At 38.1% G+C, this 25,521-nt stretch overlaps 1 protein-coding gene across 4 annotated transcripts in view; it reads left to right on the top strand.

The window, feature by feature from the left end:
• Nucleotides 1-25,521, top strand: part of LOC117411407 (pleckstrin homology domain-containing family G member 1-like) — a 119,744-nt gene that overhangs the window by 15,916 nt on the left and 78,307 nt on the right. The window contains exon 2 of one of the 4 annotated variants that reach the window (XM_059025220.1): nt 9,658-10,031. The exons of 2 other annotated variants lie outside the window; for them this stretch is intronic. In XM_059025220.1, coding sequence (XP_058881203.1) covers nt 9,917-10,031 — 115 coding nt within the window. In that variant the 5' untranslated portion in view covers nt 9,658-9,916. The remainder of the gene's footprint in view (nt 1-9,657; nt 10,032-25,521) is intronic. One more of the 4 variants, XM_059025221.1, reaches the window with a different exon arrangement.

The raw sequence follows: 25,521 nt of genomic DNA on the forward strand, positions 1-25,521 counted from the left end.
TTTTGATGTGTAATGCTTACCCTCCGCCTCTTCTGTCCTGCCTGTCTTTCCTATACATTGTATACCCACTAATATTATATTCGTCCCCATCACTCTCGGATAACCAAGTTTCTGTAACACCTATCACATCGTAGTTACTTGTTGTGCAGTAGCTTCAAGTTCTAACATTTTGTTTTTGATACTTCTAGCATTTAGATAATACATTTAATGACTATCTTACCTGAGTTGTTGCCCTTGGTTTTTATGTAGTCTTCTGTCAATCAAGCAGTGAATACTCATCCGGGTCATCCCTGTTACAGAGACTAATGTAGCAGGGAACCCATCGCAATGTGTAACGCATTACTGTGCTTGCATGCTGGCTGATGCATTCGCACAAAGCCAAACTTGGAAACTTACTCTCTGAGAACCATGCTGCCCAGGTGCAGCACTGTAAACACCATAGGTCATATCTCCTCCCCCCATTTAGCAATTCGTAAAGAAATTGTGGTATGACCTCAATGACCGTGTTGGTGGCTTGACATAGCACACATAAGTTTATTGTTCGTGTGCAACTCTTCACAACAGGTCAGTTTCAACTGCTCAATACTTGAAGAATGTCTTATTTTCCAGAATCTCTTACAACGTGATCCAGCAATGCTTGATAGGATTTAGAACTGGGCTATGGACCAAGAACCTTGATGGTTCCAGCCCAGTGTTAAAACATTTAATCAAAATCAGCAGCAAGTTTAAACATAGGGCATCACTGTATGTTGACATAAGGGACTTTATGTTATTAGCGTTGTGTGTCATAAGCTTTAGTAGGATTGTGTTGACATACTGTGCATGATTTTTACAAAAGTAAACGTTGGTAAGAGTTTTTAAAAAAAGAAATTCAGACCAATAACAGTGGAAATCTGTACTCAAAAGGGACACATTGTGTTGTTGGTTATTTATTTATTTAGCAGATGCCTTTATCCAAGGCGACTTACAGAGATTAGGGTGTGTGAACTATGCATCAGCTGCAGAGTCACTTACAACGTCTCACCCGAAAGACGGAGCACAAGGAGGTTAAGTGACTTGCTCAGGGTCACACAATGAGTCAGTGGCTGAGGTGGGATTTGAACCGGGGACCTTCTGGTTACAAGCCCTTTTCTTTAACCACTGGACCACACAGCCTGGTTATAACTTTGTACCCTTTAAAAATACATGTAAAGTAAGGTAGTGACTTGTATCAGTCTTTTAAAAAAACATTTTGAAACCCAGTTCTTATTTCACACATTTTAAAAGTCCTGCCATGATTGTGATAGGTACTGTACTGTTGTTGCAAAGCAAGCTGGTATTGATGCTGTTCACGTCAATTGATGCAGGGTGAAATCCTTATGTACATTTTTTACCTCCCTTGAGGCCAGCCGCTCTGAGTTTACGGAAGTGTGACAGATCTGTGGTGACATCAAGGAAATGAGTGGGTAACCTTGATTGGAGCACATCTGTTATTTTTGTATTTGGTATCCTGTTGATTAAAAATAATCTTGGAATTCACCTCTGTTGTCATTTTGAGCATGATGGCAGGATGCTGGGGCAGCAGACGAATAGCACAGCGTTTCCTGAAATGCTCAGGTGCAGCCTACACACAGGAGAACTTTCCATCACACTGAGCGAGCCATTCAGGCTGTTCACTTAGTGGCCAAGACTGGCAATATGAAAGTATCAGGTTTAATTAGATTAGAGGTACATACTCTGTTTTGTGCAGTGGAATTTCTGGATTTTGTAAAGCCTGGCTGGTGTTCTCTTGAGAGAAACTATTTGGATATATGCAGATATGATTCCTAAAGAACATTGCAATAGGAAAACAACATTATTGCAGAACACGTATTGGTTGTTTCGTGTCAAATTAGACAGACGTAACGGACTAGAACACATACAATACATACAGTAGAGGCTTACTACAAAAAGTATCCAGACAGCCAAAAAAGGAAAAGACATGTAAGAACATGTATTGTCTTATGTTTGCTTTGTCATCTAAAAGTTAATCACTGACAGCATTAACATGTTTTTACTCCACAATGCTAAGCATGCTGTTCTGTAGAAACTTGATGTCACCATGACTATGAGTCCACCTGACCGAATATTCAGGAAATGAGGCATTGTTGCTAGTGGCTTTTGTCTGCTAATACATGTGTCAGTTCTGATTTTTTTTCACAACTAGTTCAATATCACACCCTAGTGTCTTGCACATTTTATAGTATATATAATTGCACATATCTTTGTAATTAGAGGACTTGTTATTCTTGACAGTACTACAGTAAAACTCCATTCATAATATGGTAATTTAGCCTTGAGTTGAGCTGACAATAAAATATACTAACATGGCCTCTGGGCACCCAGGGTGCGACATCTGTGCTATGTCCAGGTAAATGGTACACTTGCTGTAATGTCTAAATTGCAAATCCCCACATTTTGCCTGCGTGGCAGTCACTTTGACCACCCTACAACTGTGAAGCATTTGTGACCTACTGTAGCAAGATTAATTCTGTAGCACGAAAGTATGAAAATCTGTGTAATTGTTACATATTTATGGATTCAAGGTGATCATATTATCACCCTACACAATTTTAATGAGGACTACTGAGTTAAAGCACTGTGTCAGGCCCAGATGTCCTGACTGTATGTGAAGAAGCATTGGGGTTGCCAAGAGAACAGTTTTAAAAACCAGCATACTGCAGAAATTTCCCTGATTTTAGCAGTTCTCGAATGTAGCAATTGGAGACTTTTTTTCCCCAGTATTCCCAGGAATTGTATTTCACAAGTAGGTGTGTTCTTATAGATGCTTCTTGCAACATCTGGATTGCTTATTCTTCAGAGGGAAGACTCTGATTACTGGAAAGTACATTGTTTTTGTCCCAAGCTTATTCCTTTCCATCCAGCAATGAGTGCCATAACCACTGCATACCAATTGGGGGAACAACATCCAACTTGTGTTTCGTAGCAGTTTACACATTGAATTTAATACTAACAGTTTTAATGTGTAAACATGGAAGTTAATGGAAGTTAATACTGACAGTTTTAATGTGTGAACGGCCCTGTTTTAAAATGACCCTGCTGTGTCAGCTTATAACAAGTTCTCGTAAAAGACTAAAAAAAAAAGTATTTTCTGAGGATGTGTTGACTAAGATCTGTTGACTAGGCCTTATATACCTTAAGAGGGCAGCTTATATTTGTGTTTGATTAAACAACATTCCATTTGATCACAAATTGACCTCTCAAAGGTTAGTAATTGAACATTACCATAGCAAGTGTCAGCTTGCACGTGCAAGTGTAAAAATAGTAACTGTACAGGAAACCCAACTCATTTTCGCAAAGGAAATGTATAATTAATTTTACTAAGAAGCTCAGTGTATGAGCCCTGGCTCCTACACGCCACTTCAGGTTTAGACAGACAATCAGATTCATCCTAGCAGAGTCTATAGCTCTTGGTATGGAGCCCAAAGGTATATAAAGATCTAGAACGATTGAACCAAGAGCAAGGATGGAAATGTAAATTTTATTAATTTTCTTGTTTTCAAAAGCCAGATTGTTGGGGTTCTGTGGAAGGAAAGCAGTGGAACATCTGGTTTCTTGTTGGTTCTTTGACCCTATTTATTTAAAAGAAGCATGTATGGGTGCATGGCATATAATGGTAACATTTGATATTCTATCATACTTTCATAGCCAACTGCCTGTTGAAGCAGGATGAATATCCACAGTGACAAAGTTCCATTTCTATTTTGAATTACTCCCTTGGTGATTTGCAGGAAATTGTTATGTCATTTTATTCGTAGATCCTTGCCGAAGTTACAACACTACACTACCTGGTATCGCACTAGGGCAAGGCGAGCAAGTCGAATGCCTAGGGCCCCACACCTAAGGGGGCCCCGCGTGTGTCACAAATTGTATGACGTCTTCAGAGTCGAAACAGTCTCGCGAGTATTATGTTGGCCCCTCGCTAGTACGAGTCGGGCCATTGTAAAAGGAAAATAAAAAATATAAAGAAATTCAAGTCAAGCGGCAACAAGGAGCTCTGCTGCCGTATCTAGACAAACCGCCAAATAAAAACCTGCTTCGGGAAGCAAGTGAATCCGATTCAGACTCTTCACAATAATCATCTCCAAAATATTGATTTCTGCTTACCAATGTAACGTTACCACATTTACACTTTCTGACTGACAAAGTGGATATATTTCCTCATGTGAGTGTACTTGATCATAAGAAAACAAAGACACAGCGCAGGACAGTGCAGCATCGTCTTTTAACCCTTATCGGTCCATTTATTCAACACTTCTCAGGCGCGTCAGGTCCAATTTATTTTCACACGCGCAGTTTATTTTAGACGTGCTGTTTAAAAGTGTTTTTTTCACAGTAAAACAGGTTTAAAAGACACTCTATATCAACAGGACACTCAGTACTGCATCTCCGGCCCCGCCCCGCCCCACCCCTCGTTTGCTGTATTTTTCACATACCTCTTGATAGTAGTGCATGCTGATAAATCATCTCCTGATCACTCATTTTATCACCAAACACTCCACTCAATAATGCGATCCAAGTCATTATTTTATTACTATAACATCTAAAAAAAGCTCTGCAAATGTCTGTGATATTCTTTGAGCGCTGGATGCTGAAGCAGCTATCTTGTTTGTTTATGTCTGTGTTATCTATCTGTATTCATGAGATACGTCCCTTTTTTTCAGTCATCTCAGCTCATATCGGTCTCACTCGGCCATTGAATGGTTTTCTCAGCTTTTTCAGGAGAAAAAATGACTAGAGACCTGTTTTTCACGTCTTTTTGATGATGTCGGACAGGGTCCGACATTGGACCGGAAAGGGAAAATTGAAAATTGCAATGTCGGACCAGGTCCGACATAGGACTGCAAAGGGTTAATGTTTTGCTGGAGGCTTTTCTTAAAGCGAGTAGGCTACTATTAATCGATAATGAAATGGAGATTGTGTGTATTAAAGTAAGACGGACCACCACACCAAAGGTCTGAAGAGGTATCTGAAACAAATTAAATGTTTAGAAGTTACACTCGTAAGCGTGGTATAAAATAAAGCTGCTTCTTGGCTAGAATATCCAGAAAAAAACGTCATGATGTTTTGTTGGGCATATTGTTTTAGTGTAATTTACACAGCAAAAATTAAAAAGCACTCAAAACTGCAGCTGAATGTGCAGTATTCAAATGGGAAATGTTACTATTATTATTATTATTATTATTATTTATTTCTTAGCAGACGCCCTTATCCAGGGCGACTTACAGTCGTAAACAAATACATTTCAAGAATCACAGTACAAGTAATAATGCAATTAAGAGCAAGATAAATACAATGACTTTCGTTCTAGCAAGTACAAGTATGACAAAATACTATTCAATAATGGAGCAGATAACAGTGTCAGTGATAGTTGCATCAGGATATAATTAAATACAAAATACTACAGATTAAATAACACTTGACAGATTACAGGATTAAATGCAGTAAAATAGGGGGCAGATAAGAGCAAGTAAAGCGCATTTAAGGAAGAGTGATAAGTGTCCAGGGGGAAAAATAGAGGAGTTCTACAGGTGCTGTTTGAAGAGGTGAGTCTTGAGGAGGCGCCGGAAGGTGGTCAGGGACTGGACAGTCCTGACATCTGTAGGAAGGTCATTCCACCACTGCGGGGCGAGGGTGGAGAAGGAGCGGGCTCTGGAGGCAGGGGAGCGTAAAGGAGGTAGAGCCAGTCTTCTAGTGCAGGAGGAGCGGAGAGGTCTAGTGGGGGTCTAGGGAGAGATGAGGGTCTGGAGGTAGCTGGGTGCAGTCTGGTCAAGGCATCTGTAGGCTAGTACAAGTCTTGAACTGGATGCGAGCGGTGATCGGGAGCCAGTGGAGTGAGCGGAGCAGTGGAGTTGCGTGGGAGAAGCGAGGCAGAGAGAACACCAGGTGAGCAGCAGAGTTCTGGATGAGCTGGAGCGGACGGGTGGCGGACGCAGGGAGGCCAGCCAGGAGGAAGTTGCAGTAGTCTAGGCGGGAGAGTACCAAGGCCTGGACCAGGAGCTGGGTGGCGTAGTTGGTGAGGAAGGGTCGGATTCTTCGGATGTTGCTCAGGAAGAATCGGCAAGGGCGTGCCAGAGTGGAGATTACACGTGGATTTGATAAGTAGATCGGTCAAATATAATTTGATTTATATAAAAAGGTTAACGTTTGCAAACAGTTTGTATTTCGCTTAAGTGACAGCACACATGCAGTATGGATTTCCTACTTGATTACTGAAGGTGAGCAGTAGCCTACCATTTTATTGATATAATGTGTGGGGGTATTTATTTATTTATTTATTTTAATTGGGATATTTTTTTGGCAGGGAGGGGAGGTGTCATCACTGCGCAGGGCCCCCGCCTAGGACCCCACACAGACTAAGGCCGGCCCTGAGTACATTAGAAATGTGCTTGATAAATACTTTATTTCCCTCAAGAATTAAGTGTTTGAACAGGGAGTGTCAAAGGAATAATCATATATGCCCTTTAAAATGTGAAGAGGCAGCTACATTTCAAATACTGCCAGTTTCTATTTCTAATGTTTAAATATAATCCTAAAAGAGCAGCTCCGCTGATTGTTGCCTACAAATCAAATGTAATTAAAGTGATCCTTTGCAAACTTGATTACTAAGACCCCAGCCGTGAAAGTGTAAATGACAAAAATACCACTAAAGACACTGACATTTTTTTTTTTTTTTTACAATTTTTGTCCTAACTTTAGTTTATTACATTAATACGGAAGATAGTTTGATTAAATGTTTAGAATTAAACGTATAGCTGGTCCTGTAATGATTCTAAACCTCTTACTGTTTTACAGATTGTGAAAGTAGCCTGGATTTTTTTCTTTAGTTATACAGTACAATTAGGTTAAGGGGCATGCGCTAGTATAATAAATGTATTTAGGGGTAAAGGGAAAATATGGAAGTGTGATTACAGATTGCTTTTTTTATTTGTCTTATCAGTGTGAAACATCCCATTCTATTGAAGAGTTAGTGTAGTTACATTTCTTAGCTTTAAATGCTCAAACCAAACATATGTTGACAGTCAGAAAGAACCAGTAATCTCATGTGAACCTGTGATTATCGGTAACCTTTTGTGGTCATCAAATAAGACGGGTATGGACACATGACATTATAGTCAGTCCTTTAAATGGATGTTTGTGTCCCAAAAATCTGGGTAATGCAGAGTGGTGTGTAGACACACTGCTATTTCAGGGGCAGCTGTGAAACTGAGGAGGCTATAGTCAACTTCCTTGCAGAATAAGCAGCTCTGATTGTCACTGTTTTCTGATATTGGATAGTTATTATGATGTAGTAATTACACCCTTTCTTAAAAAAAAGAAAAAAATTGATAAAAACTGCTTCGGTATCCGTCCTTCCCCAAATAAAATGACATGGTCCTGGTAACCCGTCATACAGAGACAAACAGTAAAGTTTTATAATAAAAAAGTATTTCAAAAAGGGTTGCAAATGTGACCGACAGTGGTTTACAAGGACTTGACCCAAAGCCTTTTCTTTTAATGTGGTATTGTGGGTCTGTGGCAAAGTGGTTAACAGTGTGCAGGTGCAATGTTAATGAAGCAGTACAGCAGCGTGTATTGCTTATTTATAATCTGCGGGTTTGCCACAAAATAATAACAGTCCCGTTTCAGTTCACCCACACGTAACACAAACACAAACACCAGTTCAACAGTGTGTGCTCTAGTGCTCGTGGTGAATTCAGTTCTTTAGTGACAACAAAAGTGCAGTGTTGTTGATCCGTGTTTAGTGCTGGCCTTTAGCGACAGCTCCGGATCGTGTTAGCCATCCAAATAATTACAAACAATATTATTAACAACAAACAAAAACAAACAAAACACTCATGTTTCACAGCACAGATTCTCCTTCTGGTCATTTAACATAACCATTCACAAAGGAACAGATCACATCACTAGGTCCCCTTTTTATAACGTCACCCATGACCCCTTGGTCAACGAGCGCATCCGCTCCTCCAATCCGCGGATGCCACGCCGTTTCCCGTCCGGGTCATTGAGTTCATAACCGTAGCTTTGCCCTCTTTCTAGATGGCCGACTTCCACCTAACCCTGGGAATAAACTGTCGTGCCATTTAGTCCAGGGTACTCTCTTCCCTTTATGCAGCTGCCTCGCAGGTCGGGAGGGAGATCTAACACTAAGAATCATTCGATCTCTGTCACAGGGTCCCAAAGCCTTCATAGTAAAACGTTTCAACCCCACACTTTTATTTTTAGGTAAGATTTAGGTCATCTTGAATAAATCAATAACTGATCAGCTAATCACAATATAAGATGCTCAAGCTGTTTGGATAAATTATATTTTACAGTAGATCACTGACTGTGTTGTGGGTTATACTCGATGTAAACAACATCATTATTTATATTTTGTATGAGGTTTGTTCTACCAGAATCTTCTGATTCTGGTTAAGGGATAAGATCAAGGGAAATGCTTGAAGAGGATAGGGGGAATGTAATGGCCAGAAAACACACCTTCTGTGAACAGGTTATGTCAAAGTTTTGACAAGGTCATTTAATGTCACTGTATATAAAATGTAGTCCCTATTGGCTTTCATCAATAAAAGCGTTGCATGTGCATTGCTTAGCAGAATCAGAAGTATACACAAAAAACTGTTGTTGGATTATCTATATTCTTTTGCTACAGCATTGGTCCAGAGCTAAAAAAAAAAAAAAAAAGAATAGCCATAACTTTAGGGCCGTACCAGCTTGGGATTTTAAAAAGAAAGTGAATGTCTGCCTGCCAGCTCTGCCTGCTAGCTGCCCTGCTTTGGTAACCCATTTGCCATTCAGTAGCAACACTTAAATCAAAGTTAGCACTGTATGTTGCAAGTTTGTTGACAAGCATTGCTTTAATTAAACAGATCAATGTGAGTGACCTTTTTTTTTTTTTTTTTTTTTTTTAAGAGAAGTCTATGTCCATATTCTACTGTTGTCTTTCTGTAGATTTATTTGATCTCTTATAACTCTTTTGTGTGCTTCATCTGCTGCACCACACTGAGAGCCTACTGCCAGGAGTGTCAGCCAGATGCTGCTGCCCTGAAAGATATTTCTTCACAGCCTGGCTGGAGGGGCCTGTAATTACTGCAGTTACTGAAAATACAGAGCAGCTTGACACAAAGAGCTCTTTACAGCCCAGCCTACAATGTATTAGGAAACTGGGATCTGTAATATACTATTATATCCAAAAACAAACAAAAACAGCTTATAAACAGTTGGTACTGCAAATTCTATGAGGCAGCACAGTGATTTCTAATATGTGATAAGACTCCAATTGTCCGTATCCATCCAATATACGGACAGCTGGAACCTTGCTCGACCAATCACATTGCTTGTTTCACATTCCATTGGCAGACCTGGATTATAATCACTAATATAATAGCAATACAAAAGTAATGCCGGCTAGCTCTATGACAAACAAAAATTACATTATGTGGAATTTTGAGGAATAAATACCTACCAAAAAAAGAATAACATGAAAAAAAAATAGAAAAGTGAAGTGAATTAGCAAGTTCTTTTTGTATTTTTTTTTATTTTAGTGTGCACAATTATTTTACCCCTGATTTTCTCCCCAATTTGGAATGTCCAATTATTTTTTTCTCCTCACCACAGCTAATCCCCACACAGCTCAGGAGAACTGAAAGTTCACTGGGCGTCCTCCAATCACACGACCAAGCCAGCTTCCTCTTTTACACCAAGGAACTTGAGAGCGGATGTCAGCGAGCTACCGGCTTTTGCATCATAAAGGCCAGCCCTGCAGGTGGCTGCCTGAGCTCACTAGGCGCCTGGTCAAAAGAGTCTGCTGTAGCGAGATGAGGAGAAGCAGTCCCTGACGGTTTTGCCTTCCTAACCCACAGGAGTACCAGAGCCAATGCAACGCTCTCTTTTTAGTCCCCAGAGAAGACCAGCGAATTCGCACAGCCAGGACGCAAACCTGTACTCCCCTGTGACTCGCCCTGCACACCACATGGCTGTGCTTTTATCAGGTGAGCCACACGGGGACCCCCAAATCTTGAACTATGATGAGGGTGTGTGTGTGTGTTATTGTGTGCTGTAGTGGTTAATCATCAGGTTTACTACACAACTAGAGGGTATGTGAGCGTCCTATAGGAAGATGACCATTTTCAAGATCACTTGGACTAGTAATGCACATCAGGTTAAGAGCTGTGTTTTAAAAGCTTGGACAACAGGTAATTGTAGGTTAGAACAGATGAGATGACAGATAGGCAGAAGAAGGTATGATCAGCACTGTTTAGGGCAGAAAAAACAAGCATCAAACTAATCATGTACAATACAAGCATGATGAAAGCATATATTAGTAAAGTCAAGTGCCTCTGATGACATATACCCAGACAATTAAACTCATTTTGCAGTAACATGGTAGTTTTATAACTGTTAACCTGTCTGGCACTAGCAAAACTAAAGCGTAGGGTTTATTTTGGCCTAATGAGCCATTGCGACAGATTATAATTTCTCGTGGACAGGTTTCTGGGGTGGAGTGTTTGTAGTTGCTTAGACAACCATTGTAAACCCGGGAACACAGTGTAGATACAGTAAATGTCAAGAGGCTGAACTGTAATGTGAACTGTAATAACAGACTGAAATGTTTTTCTGCAATCCTTGTTTTCATTTATAACATGAGTTTTGTATGGTTTATTCAAGAGACATATGCATAGATAATATATGTTGCAATAATAAGCAAAGCTAGATATTATACTACCTTTCTTTTGATTCAGTTGGGGTGACAGAAATATTGTATAGACAACCAATAGTTGTATAGACCACCAAACCCTCTAACCTTATGCAAAAGCACATTACATTACATCAATTATTTAAATAATTATTGCATTAAAACATGCATTAAATGGAAGAAGTTTTGTGACAAGTTAGGGGGGACAACATCAACATGTGATTTTTTTTCTCTGAACATTTTTAGTTTCAAGAGTTTGAGCCATATATGAAAGCAAGGGAAGTATTTTATAAACTGGGCAAGTGATCCGTTTTTTATTTTATTTTATTTATTTTTTTAAAAGGTTACGCCCCTTTAAAAAAAAAAAAAAAAAGTTTTTCTTGTGTACTTTGGCCAAGGTGACTTAAAATGAGTATCATGTGTTCTAATTTGAATGTGGTTTTAAAATATACAAATAAAGTTTTCAAAGTGTGTTTACAATTTGCACTAATTTCAGATGAAAGGTTCAATTTGTAATGCTCTACATTATGTTGAACCCGATTGGGAACATAGTTAATGTTATTTACCATATTTTATTGTATATTGACAGTATCTTCCCACAGCTTTGCTCAACCATTTGGATTTGTTTTGAGCAGAACCTCCTGGTATTTGGTGTAAGTGTTCTGTATATAGATAGATAGATAGATAGATAGATCTTCCTAGGGTTTTGAATACCTTTTTTTGTAATCATGTTTTTTATTGTTGTACACATACTGTATACATCACACTGCATGTACCTCTAAGGGTCATAGGGCGTATGCTCAGGTAAACCTGAAATAATAATCACAATACGCATACTTTTGACGTTTTTTGTTTTATTTATTAGGTGCGGCTGCATTTTAGTAACAGTAATAGCGGTTGGTTGAATTTATTTTTGATGTTTGTCAGAGTACATCCAGATAATCCTTTGTGTCATTTCTCGAGTCAAAAATTGATACATTTTGTATTTGCGAAAGAGAAACGAAGGAAGAAAACACAAAGTGAAAAGCGACAGTTATAGAGTCCCTTTGGAACTTTTTTATGCTGGCTTAATAAAAAGTGTATGATTGTTAGCTCTTATAGTTTTATCTTGAGGTTAATATTTTATTCCATATTTTCCATTTTAAATGACACACAATTATGCAGAGATTGGAAGTAATTGGTAACGTGATAAACATTTAGAGTGCAGACTATTTTGGATTTTGGAATAGAAAGCGAATACGTGTGTTTCTGAAGAGATCTTATCCAAAAACTTGTTTTAAGAATTAGGCCTAATGTTTGGTATTCTGTGCTAAACCAGCAGTTTCAGTCCCAAACCGTTGTAACATAAATGATATATTAAATAAACAGGAAAAATAAATGTGTTAATCAGATTTATTCTGCCTTTTATTGCAACTGTGGTACCATTCAGTAGAGTGAAAATTGCAAAGGGGTACTAGCTGAAACCTCTAAGCAGAAGGGGTTTAGTTTGAAAAAAAGGCTGAATACCACTGCAGGAGGGGTTTGATCTTTCCAATGGCACATAACTATTATTTTAGCCATTGCAACTGCCAATATAATCCAATTATATATATATTTTGCTTCACCTGTCCATCAAAAATATCACTGTGTAAAAGACACAGTGCTGGGTCAACATTAACTTTTATCCCAGTCACAGAGCTGATAGTCCTGAGAACCTGGGCCTATATTTATCAATCATGCGTGTGGGAGTATTCCCTTCTAAACCATGTGTACCCACATTCGAACAGAAAGTATGTGATTCATCAACGAACATTCTCACGCACACTCTGGACCACACGTACGATCGTTTCCGTGTGTTAGAATGATGGTACTGCAAGATCAGATCAAAATTTCTATTAAATCGGCAAAAGAAACGCAATCAGTGCAATATGTAAAACAATAACGTTCTCATTAGGTTTATTTATGTATTGCTGAAATTGCAATGTTTGTCACATATATCTATATATAATTCTTTCATAAATTACTGCCGTTATATCCCAAATATGCTATTAATATTGTTGTTAATATTTAGGCAGTAGTATGATATGAAGGTTGGTTACCACCACCATGTTTTTGTGACTCACTTGTTTCACTGGTAATTACAGAAGACAATATTACGATAAGCTGTAGCAGGTGTGTAGGCTATTAAGAAAAAAACTCCTTATGTAAATTCACATATGATAATACGTCGAAATTTGAAAATGGCTGATCTCACACTTTTGGAAGACCTTGCTAGTTGCTAAGTGAGAGTGAGTGTTTTGGGATCGATATGATTTATTCACAGCAAGTACAGAATAACTTTTTGCAAGATACTGCTTTCCAAAGGCAACCCTAATGGAATTGTGTGAGATGTTGGGTCCTATGCTGCACAGCCTAGTGAAGCGCACACATCCTATTCCTGCACATATTAGAGTTCTGCAGATTGGAGACATAACTGGAATTTCGCTAGCCTCTTTTTCACAATGCCTGGGGTTTTGGACTCGATCATTTCACTGTCTCCTCTGTACATTTAATTTCCCTACAGTGAAGAACAGCAGTTTGGAGTAAGAAGGGGTTTTCAACAATTGCTGGGTTCACCAATACGATCAGTGCTCTAGACCTGTACTCTTGTACAGAGTGAATTAATTACATTTTGTCGTTAGAAAACAGTACCATTCAATTCATGTACAGGTTATATCAGAAGACCGTCTCTGTCTACTAAATCATAAACGTTGGGCCTAAATGGCCAGACGGAACCACAATTCCCTTATTCTTTCAAACAGCACAGTGGGCACGCCTAGAAAACGAAGCAGTGGCAGGCTACATTTACCATATATGGCTATATAGGGGTGTTTTAAATGCTAATTTCCACGTGCAAACAACTTTAGTGACATTGAGCTACACATATTACTTAGAAACGTGTGTACGAGTGCCTGACACAGGATTTAATTATGCGTGTGAGAATTCCAAACTTTACGCGTACAAACAAATTGTCATTTATTCACCCACGAATGACAAATATAGGTTCTGGATTGTTAAATATCTAAATGTGCCTGCTTAAACAGGGCAGCAGTGTGGAGTAGTGGTTAGGGCTCTGGACTCTTGACCGGAGGGTCGTGGGTTCAATCCCCGGTGGGGACACTGCTGCTGTACCCTTGAGCAAGGTACTTTTCCTAGATTGCTCCAGTAAAAACCCAACTGTATAAATGGGTAATTGTATGTAAAAATAATGTGTAAAGAATAATGTAATTGTATGTAAAAATAATGTGATATCTTGTAACAATTGTAAGTCGCCCTGGATAAGGGCGTCTGCTAAGAAATAAATAATAATAATAATAATAATAATGTCAGTAACCCACCACTGCTGTAAATACAAAATTAAAAAGTGAATAGCCATGGTCTTCATATGTTATTCTATACTTCCACATACAGAATAATATGTACATTATGATAAGAAATGACCATGCATGGGTGAACCATTGAAGTGCAGTTACCATGAAAATGTAGGTTACCATGTATTTACAGTAATGTATTTTGAATAAGCAATGTAACAAATACAAGCTTGTGGTATTAAGTCCTTACAAAGTCTCATCACAATACAGTAGGATAAATATATTTGCATGATCAGACACAGAGGTACATCCTTGTCCCCAGCTGGGTATTCCTCTATCAGTGGTTCCCAACCTTTTTCAATGTAGGGACCACCTTGGTTGGATTTTTCCCACGGACCACTTGCCACGTATTTTTTCACAGCACTTCAAAACTACTTTTTATGTGTATTTGTACAAGTACATGTAGAAAGTAAAGTATTTATATAACGTACCTAACTTAATGAGATTCCTGGGCTTGGATCTTTGCTATTAGGTGCGGCTGCATTTTAGTAACAGTAATAGCGGTTGGTTGAATTTATTTTTGGTGTTTGTCAGAGTACATCCAGATAATCCTTTGTGTCAATTTTTGAGTCAAAAATTGATACATTTTGTATTTGCGAAAGAGAAACGAAGGAAGAAAACACAAAGTGAAAAGCGACAAAGTTATAGAGTCCCTTTGAAACATTTTTATGCTGGCTTAATAAAAAGTGTATCATTGTTAGCTCTTCTAGTTTTATCTTGAGGTTAATATTTTATTCCATATTTTCCATTTTAAATGACACACAATTATGCAGAGATTGGAAGTAATTGGTAACGTGATAAACATTTAGAGTGCAGACTATTTTGGATTTTGGAATAGAAAGCGAATACGTGTGTTTCTGAAGAGATCTTATCCAAAGACCTGTTATTTAAAAGTTTTAAGAATTAGGCCTACTGTTTGGTATTCTGTGCTAAACCAGCAGTTTCAGTCCCAAACTGTTGTAACATAAATGATATATTAAATAAACAGGAAAAATAAATGTGTTAATCAGATTTATTCTGCCTTTTATTGCAACTGTGGTACCATTCAGTAGAGTGAAAATTGCAAAGGGGTACTTGAGCTGAAACCTCTAAGCAGAAGGGGTTTAGTTTGAAAAAAAGGCTGAAGACCACTGCAGGAGGGGTTTGATCTTTCCAATGGCACATAACAATTATTTTAGCCATTGTAACTGCCAATATAATCCAATTATATATATTTTTTGCTTCACCTGTCCATCAAAAATATCACTGGGTAAAAGACACAGTGCTGGGTCAACATTAACTTTTATCCCAGTCACAGAGCTGATAGTCCTGAGAACCTGGGCCTGGTGTGTTATACATGACGGTGATATAAGCAGAGGGTACAAAGCAGTATTTTCAGCTTCTTTGTTTATGGTGAATTGGTTACAATTAAAAGGTTTATTTTGTATTTATAAATGTAAAGTGTACCACTATGTATACATTTAAGTATTTATTAATTAGCACTGAAATTGTCTCAATTTTTAAAATGTTTACACCTGGCTGTGCATATGAGTACCTGTACTTTTTTGTTGAGTATTTCACCCCTGAATAGGTATATTCTTATATCCCAGGCAACACTGTACCACGTATTTTATATTGTTGAAAATGAAAAGTACCAAAACTGTGGTTTTAATGTTTTTTTTTTTTTTTTTTTTTATTTAGTCATTCCAACCAAGTTAGGAATTTTTACCTGAACAGTGAAGAATGAGCAGATTAGGAAGATTTACATGAATGATAGATGTAGATTTGTGTTTCTAAATAATGCTGACTAAAGACAAATGTGCCTTCATAATGTATAAGCTATTTAGTTAGTATTTGTTTCACGTTAAAAAGCTGTTTCAGGTAATGGCGCTTTGAAGGCGATGCTTGGTATTGCATCAAAGGGAGCTGTAATATAAATTTATAAACACACCTGTAATAAAAGAAAACAGATAATGGGAAAAAATGCAGACTACATACATATCTTATAATTATATGTAATGTGGTTAAAGCTGTTTGTTGTGTTGCTTAGTAATAATAGTAGCACAACATGTGATTGTGTAGAAATGTTTTTTTTGCATGAACTGTGTAACCGAATTTTGTTTGTGGACCACCTGAAGTTTACTCACGGACCACAGGTTAGGAACCTTACCTTCATCAACTGCTTATAATAAACTAATGAACAATTTCACGGCACAATTTTTTTTTGTTACTTAATCCCTGAATTTCTAATACTTTAAGTATTGCATTATTTCTTGATGAAAAAACAAACAAACCTTGTATGCAGCTAAAACTAAAAATGAATGTTAGTCTCTTTCAATTAAAGCAAAGAAGCATGACCAGCCTTGGGATGGCTGCAAGAGTGAAACATAAGCATTATGCTAAAGGAAATTACTTTACCAAAGGACATTTCATGGCAGTAGGTTTTTAATTTTATTTTTTATTTCTCAGTTGGCCACCACTGTTCTTATAGGCACATAATTGTGCTTCAGTCTGCACAAAGTCATTTAACAATATAAACACCCTTTAGTGTTTTGTAATTCTAAATTTCTCCATAAAAGTGAATGTGACAGGATCAAAAAATTGACATGCATTGTTATGACTACTTGTCACAACTGATTAACATTAAACCAATTTTTTTGTGTAAGAAAGTATTTGTGTGTTCGCGTTAGTGAGTATGCTGGCTGTATAGTGACTGCTGTATGTGGAACCTGGTTTGGCTGAAAAGATCTGCAAAGCTTTTAAATTCCTTTTAGGTGAACTCAATAATAGCACTTTTTTTTATTATTATTCTTAAAAGACTTGTATACAGGGTAGGCTTCAGTCCATGCTGGAGGTCCAGCCCTTGTGCTGGGGTGGCTAGGGAGGTTAGGTTTGTTTTATGTGGGGTCAGTCAGGTTCAATAGCCCTGCTATTTTTTATATATGCCATGGGAGCTTGAACATATAAAGCTAACAAAGCAGAAAAGGTTTTACATCTTCCTTGAAACATGGTCATATGCACAACAGTGCTCCTGAGACATGCTGGAGAGTTGAATGAGGCGTTCTTCAGGATTTTCCCCAGGCTACCTGGCAGGGGCAGAAGTGAGCATGCTGTCACCTGAGCCCATCATATGCAATAAAACAATAAAAACAATTAAAAAAAAGCCTGACCTTCGTTGAAACAGGTAAAAGCTTGTTGTATTTATTTTGTTTTTAACTTGTAAAAAAAAAAAAAAAAAAAATATGTATTACTATTTTTCCAAGCCCCAAGGCAAGGCTTTCAACTCAATCATGATTAGTTCACAAAGCTTATGCAGGCTGCTTTTTATACTTAAAACTTTGACACAAACTTATTAAAATCACTTTTGTAAATGGTACGCAAATCGTTCAAGTATTTGATCAAGTGAACTACGGAGGAGGACCTGAGGTGATGCTAAACTGCCAAAAAGAGAGACATTGCAGAGGCAGTTTTGTAACCACGTATCGATGATGCATTTAAACAATAATTTGCCTGGTTAATACTGTTTTCTTACAAATAATAAGTACCCTTATATTTTTTACAGTTTTGTTAGCCTGAAACCAACTATAAAGAATTACTTACGGTGAAGTATCACAATAATATTCTAATCTGTTGATCCTCATCATGGATGAAGGTTGCAGGCATGCGGTCTTCATCTGCACTTTGGGTACTAGTAGGATCAGCAGCTTCAGCACGAGTTTGTGGATGAAAAGGATCTACTGGATTTAACAAGTGATCTTGATCTGTTTCAACAGGTTGAGTTTCATAGTCACAAGCTTGTGCACGGCATCGAGATGGGGTGAAGTACTGTGAACTTTCATTTTCACTGTGTCGCTGGTTTCACCTGGGTACTGTTTAACAATTTGCCGCTGGACTTGTTTTTCTTCTCTTTTCTTGATTTTTGCAATGCAGTACCCAAGGGAAAATAATCGCACAGTAGTAATAGATTTCTATGTAGCACTCTGTTATTGCCTTTTCCATCTTCTAGCTTGAGTTCATACACTGGGCTTACACTTTTTATGTTAACAATGACATAGATCCTATCTTCCCAATATGATCTTAATTTACCAGGTCCACCACGTTCAGTCAGATTCTTCACAAGCACCCAATCTCTAGGCATGAGAACAGTACTTTGCACATTTAAATCTTAGCGGTTCTTACTGCGATCTGATGAATTGTTTGCACACTTGATAGCACAATTGTGGGCTTTTTTCATTTGTTGTTTCCACCTCTACATATAATCTGTGTAGTCCACCTGTGTAGCTGTGGATTCAGGGGACAATCTGAAAACAGTATCACATGTGGAGATCTGCCAAATAACAACTAGAATGGAGGAAACCCTGTTGATTCATGATGGGTGCAATTATATGTATAAATTACTTTATTTAGGGACTCTTTCCAATTGGATTTTTGATCTTCAGGCAGTGTCCTTAACATTGCTAACAATGCGTGATTCATGCGTTCTACTTAGCCATTTCCTTCTGGATGATATGCAGTGGTTCTGGATCTTGCAATTTTGCAGTAGTGCTGCAGCCTGTGAAAAGCTGGTTCTCAAATTCACCACCTTGGTCATGACGAAGTTGCTTCAGGAATCCAAACCTCAAAACAAAGTCACTGAAGATTTTATCTGCGGCAGTCTTACCAGATTTATTCGTGGTTGGATAGGCTTGAGTGAATCTAGTGAAGTGGTCTACAACAACCAGAATATACGCATAGCCTCCAGAACTCTTCTCCAAATGCAGAAAATCTATTGACACTAGCTCAAAAGGTTCTGTTGTAACAATGCTGGTTAAGGGTGCCTTTGTAAGATGACTGAGTTTCTTTTGCTTAATACACCTACATACATTACTAATATAATGGTTAATATCCTGTTGCATGTGTAGCCAATAAAACCTTTCTCGAGACAACCCTTTCAGTGCCAAGATGTCCCGTTTCTTCGTGCAGTTCTTGGTATACTCTCTGCTTGTATTTGTTTGGCTATACCAACTGTTGTCTGTTTTGCGATATAGAACTCCTTGCTCATCAAGCTGTAACCATTCTCGCAGCAATGCCATTGTTTTCTTCATTTCCCTTTTCCTTTCCTGCTCACTTTGGCTTGCGACCTTGTTTTTTGTAGTGCAAGACCCTGCTGATGACTGGATCTTCTTCCTGAGCTTTATGTATTCCCTCATGGCTTAATGGCTCAATGGTGGCGATATCACATGGCACACTGGGAAGCGCAGCAACATTGGTGGTGATGGATGTATTCATGCAGCTTGACTGTTGTTCTGGATACCTGCAGACTGAATAACAGCTGTTACAACATCTTTAGAAGCTTCCTCGCTACATTCGGATATGTAGCTTTCCATATCCCAAGGCATTCTGGATAAAACATCAGCATCAATATTGTGTCTTCCCGCATGATACTTGATGGTAAAGTTATAGTCAGCTAGCTCAGAAACCCAGTGATGTCCGGTTGAATTTAATTTTGCAGATGACAGAACATAAGTTAAAGGATTGTTGTCGCTATAAACTGTGAAAGAGACAGCATGGTACAAATAGTCTTCAAATTTATCAGTAATCAACCATTTCAGAGCTAAAAACTTGAACTTCCCAGAGTGCAAATTGTAGTTTTTCTCTGCTGGAGTGACAGATCTGTAGCCATAAGCTATCACTCTTAACTGCCCTTGACCTGAGGCATCCACATGTAAAATGAATGGGAGTGTGAAATCTGAGTAGGCCATTACTGGAGGCTGTATTAAATTAGTTGGTTCAACACATTTTGTTGCTCTGATGTCCATGTCCAGGAAGATGTGGAGAGACCCGGCCTGACACTACTTTTAAACTGTATTTTCTTTTTTTTTTTAGCTCCCCTACAATTTGGACTCTCTTTCAAAGCTGGTGAAACACTCAACAGATCATACAGAGACTTAGCTTTTTTTTTTAAGTCCTTGATGTATTTTCAGTAGTAATTTAAGGAATCCTAAAACTTTCCGTAATTCACCGACTGTTGATGGTTTCTTGTCTTTTAAGTGCTTGTACAGCTGCTGTGTCATTCGGATACATCTTGTAGCCCTGTTCAGATATAAGCATCCCTAAGTATTTAACTTCCTTCTTGAAAAGCTCACATTTATCTGATCTTTGCTTAATGCCATGTTCTTGAAGTTTGTGAAGCACTTTTCTAAGGTTTTCTACCTGTTCTCAAAGGTTGTGCTAAACATGAGGACATCATCTAAATGAGGGACACATACTTCATCTCTCAGGCCTTCCAAACATTCCTCCATGTATCTTTGAAACACAGCTGGTGCATTCATTAAGTGGAATGGAATTCGCATCCATTTATACAGACCCCACGGTGTTATAAACGCCATTGGAGGTTGACTTTCATCATCTAAAAACCCCTGATGGTAAGCCTTACCTTGGTCTAAGACTGAAAACCAAGACTTACCACCCAAACTGTCCAAGATGTCCTGGATGCGAGGTATTGGCTGTCGATAAGGAACCATCTTTTTATTCAGCTCCCTGTAGTCAATGCAGAGCCTGAGGGTGCCATCCTTTTTACATACACATACTACGGGAGATGAATATGGTGAGGTTTGATTTTTTTTTTTTTACCCATCCTCGAGCAATTAAATCTTGTAAGTACTCTTTTACTTCTTTGTATAATTATCGGGGCACGGCAATGTAAGTTTTCTTTACAGGCTGAGTGTCATTCAGTTTAATTTTAATTTTCAAGGAATCAATTTGACCCATATCATCTTGGTTTCTTGAAAAAAACTTTTGACTCGCAGTTTAACATTTTCCTGACAATGTCCCTTTGTTGTTCTGTGAGATGGCTGACATCAACTGGTGGCTCCCACTTTTCCATATAAGAATTTGTTTTAACTTTGCTGTTGACCTCTGCTTCAGCAAGGGCATTCACACTTCCAGTATGCTGTGGCAAGGTGGTAGACATTTCTTCATTCCTTCTAATATCAATTGGAATTTCAGATTTAATTAACTGCAATTTCCCAAGCACAGTTCGACTCCTTAGAATGATATTATGCTCAGTAGGATTACTAACTTGGATTGTTATGTGACACGTTGGTCGTTTTGGAATCCCCTCGTTTTCCAACTTTTACTACACACAAATGTTCAGACTGATTACTCTGGGTGATGTTTACAAGGGTGCAAATGCTGTTAAGTTTTACATGAGGCAACGCTTTTGTCAAGCTATTGACTAGTTGATGAGAAGAAGTATCTTGAGCCTTAGAACTGTCCCTTTCTAACAATCTCTTCAATTACATTATATCCTATAATTGGTGTTTCTAAGTTGTAGCTACTCACCAACACAGGCACAGTCAGAGCTTTGTCATGTGGTTCCAGCTGAAACTGAATTTCAATCCATCCTTTGAAAGGAATTGATGTACCATTAACAGCTCTGAGGTCAAGTCCATTTTTAGTCTCCATCAGTTCCTCTAGCTGTTGATCCTGCACATGTGGCAACTTTTCTCTCCACCAGTGTTCAGAGACCATACAAACAGAATTTATTACTTTAACTGATTGATATTGCTGGCCTTGATTTCACCGTGTAACAATTTTTTTTTTTTTTTTTGGTTCCTGGGTAGTAAGTGTTATTTCCTAATTGCTTATGCCTCAAAAGTATAGAAAATGGCTATTATTCCCCACAAACTTTGCTTTTGTGACCAGGGCAGTGATATTTTGAAATTTACTTATTTCCAATGAGAAAACGGGCGAATTTGTGTCTTTTCGTTCACATAAAGTCAGAAAAAAACAACATATGAATCCAAATTAACATGTATTTATACTAAAGTAATACAAAAATGACTACAAAAGATTTAGAAGTGAGTAGTTTTTCGAGATTTACGATTACGATCTTGAAGGTACTTGAAGGCTGCCGACTCCTTATCTAGAGCTCTGAAAAATTGTTTCATAAGGCCCAATTTGATATGCAGTGGTGGCATCAGCACCTTCCGGGGGTCCCAGCCGTACTCGTCATACTTCAAGGCGTCCAGCAAGGTCTTGATGCTGTTGTAATCCTTTTTGAGGTGCACCGAGTGAGCCAGGGGAAGAGACGGGTACTTGTTACCATTATGGAGCAGCACGGCTTTGAGGCTCCTGGATGAGCTGTCAATGAAGGACAGTATAACGAGAACATGATGGGAGACTACATTTGGGGGCTGATTCGTGAAAGTGATTTACAGTATAATCGTAAATCTCGAAAAACTACTCACTTCTAAATCTTTTGTAGTCATTTTTGTATTACTTTAGTATAAATACATGTTAATTTGGATTCATATGTTGTTTTTTTCTGACTTTATGTGAACGAAAAGACACAAATTCGCCCGTTTTCTCATTGGAAATAGGTAAATTTCAAAATATCACTGTCCTGGTCACAAAAGCAAAGTTTGTGGGGAATAATAGCCATTTTCTATACTTTTGAGGCATAAGCAATTAGGAAATAACACTTACTACCCAGGAACAAAAATTGTGTTACATAGTGTTTTCACTTCCAGTGGCATTACAATTTAAAGCTTGCTTTGGGTGTTCTTCAGTATGATGCGGAAGGGACACTTTAGTATGGTCAGCCACTTTTGTCCCGTAAGAATGACATCCCTTCGTTTCCGGACCTGACTGCTGAATGAGTATTGTTTTCTTACGACACCCTGCTACATAATGTTCTCTACTCCCACACCATAAACAATGGTCGCACAAATCGCCTTTCCCATCTTTTTGGCAGTTAGGGCAGTCTCTCTTTCATTGTCCACTTTCTGTTTTGGGCTTTGGTTGGAATTTGTACTGATTTAGTGTTCTTTGGTGTTGGGATTAAAGTATCTTTAATTATTGCCAATTGAGCCTTTAATTCTTTAACTTCAGCTATACCAACTTTGTTACCTTTCTGGTGTCTCTTTTTGCGAAGAGGGTTGTGAATCATCTGAGGCTTCCTCTGAACCTTGTTGTTGGGCTGCACCAAGCTTTGCTGTCTTATGTTGCTGTCTTAAGATTTTTCTCCATCTCATTGCTCACTACAACATTCAAACAAAACCTCATCTGAAACATTATTATTCTGCAAATATGGCTGCATTATAATGTGCACACTGTCATTTTGCAGCCCAGTAAGTACTGACTGAAGAAATGTACTTTGCACTAAAATAGGGTCAGATTTCAGGCCTGCATCAGATTCCTGAGATGCGAAAAGCAACTTTTGTCTTAAATCTAGAATTCGAACTAAAAATCTTGAGGTGTCTCTCTGGGCCCTTGGGATGCACTTGTCAACTCCTGGTACAGTTCTCTTACATTTTTTTCTTGATAGTAAGATCTAAGGATCCCCCTGAGATTTTTAAATCTTTCTTCACTAGTGAATCAGCTCTAGCAGGCTGAACTAATTTTCCTGTTTCAGGCCTCATTTCATTTTTTAGTTCCTCCATTTGATTTTTAAACTGTATTTTCATTAATACTATAGTCCTGTTCTGTTGTCTTACTACTACTTATTAATTGTGGCTCACATAACTGGTTAATTTTTAATTCCAGTAGTACAGACATCCCCTGATCCTCTAGATCACCTTCAACGATTTTCATGTTATCTGTAATATGTTTGATCCAGCGACTTTTGTCTTTAATATCTGTTTCAGCAGTTCCAGGAATGTTCAGAAAAACACAAACTGCTCTTAATTTATCTTGTGTTAACTTGTAAAGAAGGCTTCCAATTCCAATATTAAGGTTGTCTAACTCAGAATCTCCCATTGCCGCTTCTTTCACTCTCACACACACACACACCAGCGTTCTATTTTTTTTTTATTTCAGCATAAATCTCAGTTTACATCTGTTTATCAGTTGTTGTTGCTGCTTGCTTTCATCATGTAATTACTGTACACACACAGATCGTTGTCATTGACTTACAGTTCTGTATTTCAAAGCAGGAGTTTTTTTTCTTTAACGGATTTGTCTCGTGGAGAGGTGTTTTGTTCCAGACTTATTTTTCTTTCCTTTTATTTGACTTCTCTGGAGCACATCTCTCCTAGCTGGGCTCGTTTTGTCAGTATTTTTATTTTGCTGTCAGTTCACAAAACTGTAACAGTATCACACATACAGTACTTTCTTTTTACACCACATAACTCTGGTCCAAATCAACACAGGGGGGTTCCAAACAGGGAGATTCCAGGACCGTACTATTAACATGTATTTCATTTTACCTAGGGTATTACACCATGCTGATAGGCTACCGATTATCAATGCACCCCTAGAGTAAACGCTTTCAAAATATGGCCCATTGGAGTCTATTTAATTGAACTACACGGTGGTGGATCTAAGTACTGCCGTCACTTAAATCATTAAAATAGAACCCTCCCTGGCGTTTTACATATAAAAATCAATTCAGTTTTTAAAATGTCCTCTTTAGCTTTGGTGCCACTCCAAATGTTTGTTATGGGACACATGTGGACCTTGGGCCAGCTATTGAGTACAAAAGGCTGTACAAAATCTGTTTCTAACCTTGCCGTGACACAGCGGAGAGAATAATCTTGAGACAGCATCAGCATTAGTAGTTTGCATTATAACAAGCTATAACTAGCCTAGCACAGCACAGTTACAGTTTTTATTGAGTACATGTTGTAGTCCTCGGTGTGCTTAGTAATCACTGGGGAGGCTGTAGCTTCAGGGTGTTCAAAAATCAATTTACTAACCAAACTAATTGTCGGTGTGAGTTAACGGCATCTAAATATAATCTGTAAATTGATGTAAATTAATTTGATCTGCAGACTAGCTTATATTTTCAAATAGAGCTGATGCTAATGGATACTAGTACAGTATAAAATACGCTTCCAGTGAGTCGGTGAGTTGAAAAGATTTTAAAGGTTAAACTGAACTGTGATTAATCTGCCTGTCTGTTATACCACAATTGATGATAATTATTTAACACAATGTAAGACAAACAGCTGAAATAATGTTTATGACCAATAACATTGGAGAAAAAGAAAAGCTTTTTGGATTCAACCCATGTACGAAACAGGATGACTGTAGAGGTGTGCCAGTAATTTACTGTTTCTCAACTTCAGCCTCGGGCGTTTTCTTAAAAATAAAAAAAAACATACAAAATACCCAGTTCACTTATGTGGCTAGAATATGTATAGGTTAGATACTCTGCTTCAGCTTCCTATAGCATTTCCAGTAAACTGAAATATTGTAATGACCTTTATTATTTTTAAATATTAAAACACACTTTACCGTCTAAATATATATATTTTTTTTAACCATTAAGTTGTAATGTTTTTTTGAACTGTAGTGTTCTATTTGAGTAGTTGTGTTGTACTAGGTTATCCAGGTTTTGAGGGGGAAATTGACTTTCTGTTGCCTGCGTGTAATTGCTGGATCTCATTATTCCAGGCGGTTAAGTTGCCTCTTCATTGAGTGGGTAAGCTTACC

Source organism: Acipenser ruthenus, chromosome 6 (genome assembly GCF_902713425.1).
Source record: "Acipenser ruthenus chromosome 6, fAciRut3.2 maternal haplotype, whole genome shotgun sequence".
NCBI lineage: Eukaryota > Metazoa > Chordata > Actinopteri > Acipenseriformes > Acipenseridae > Acipenser > Acipenser ruthenus.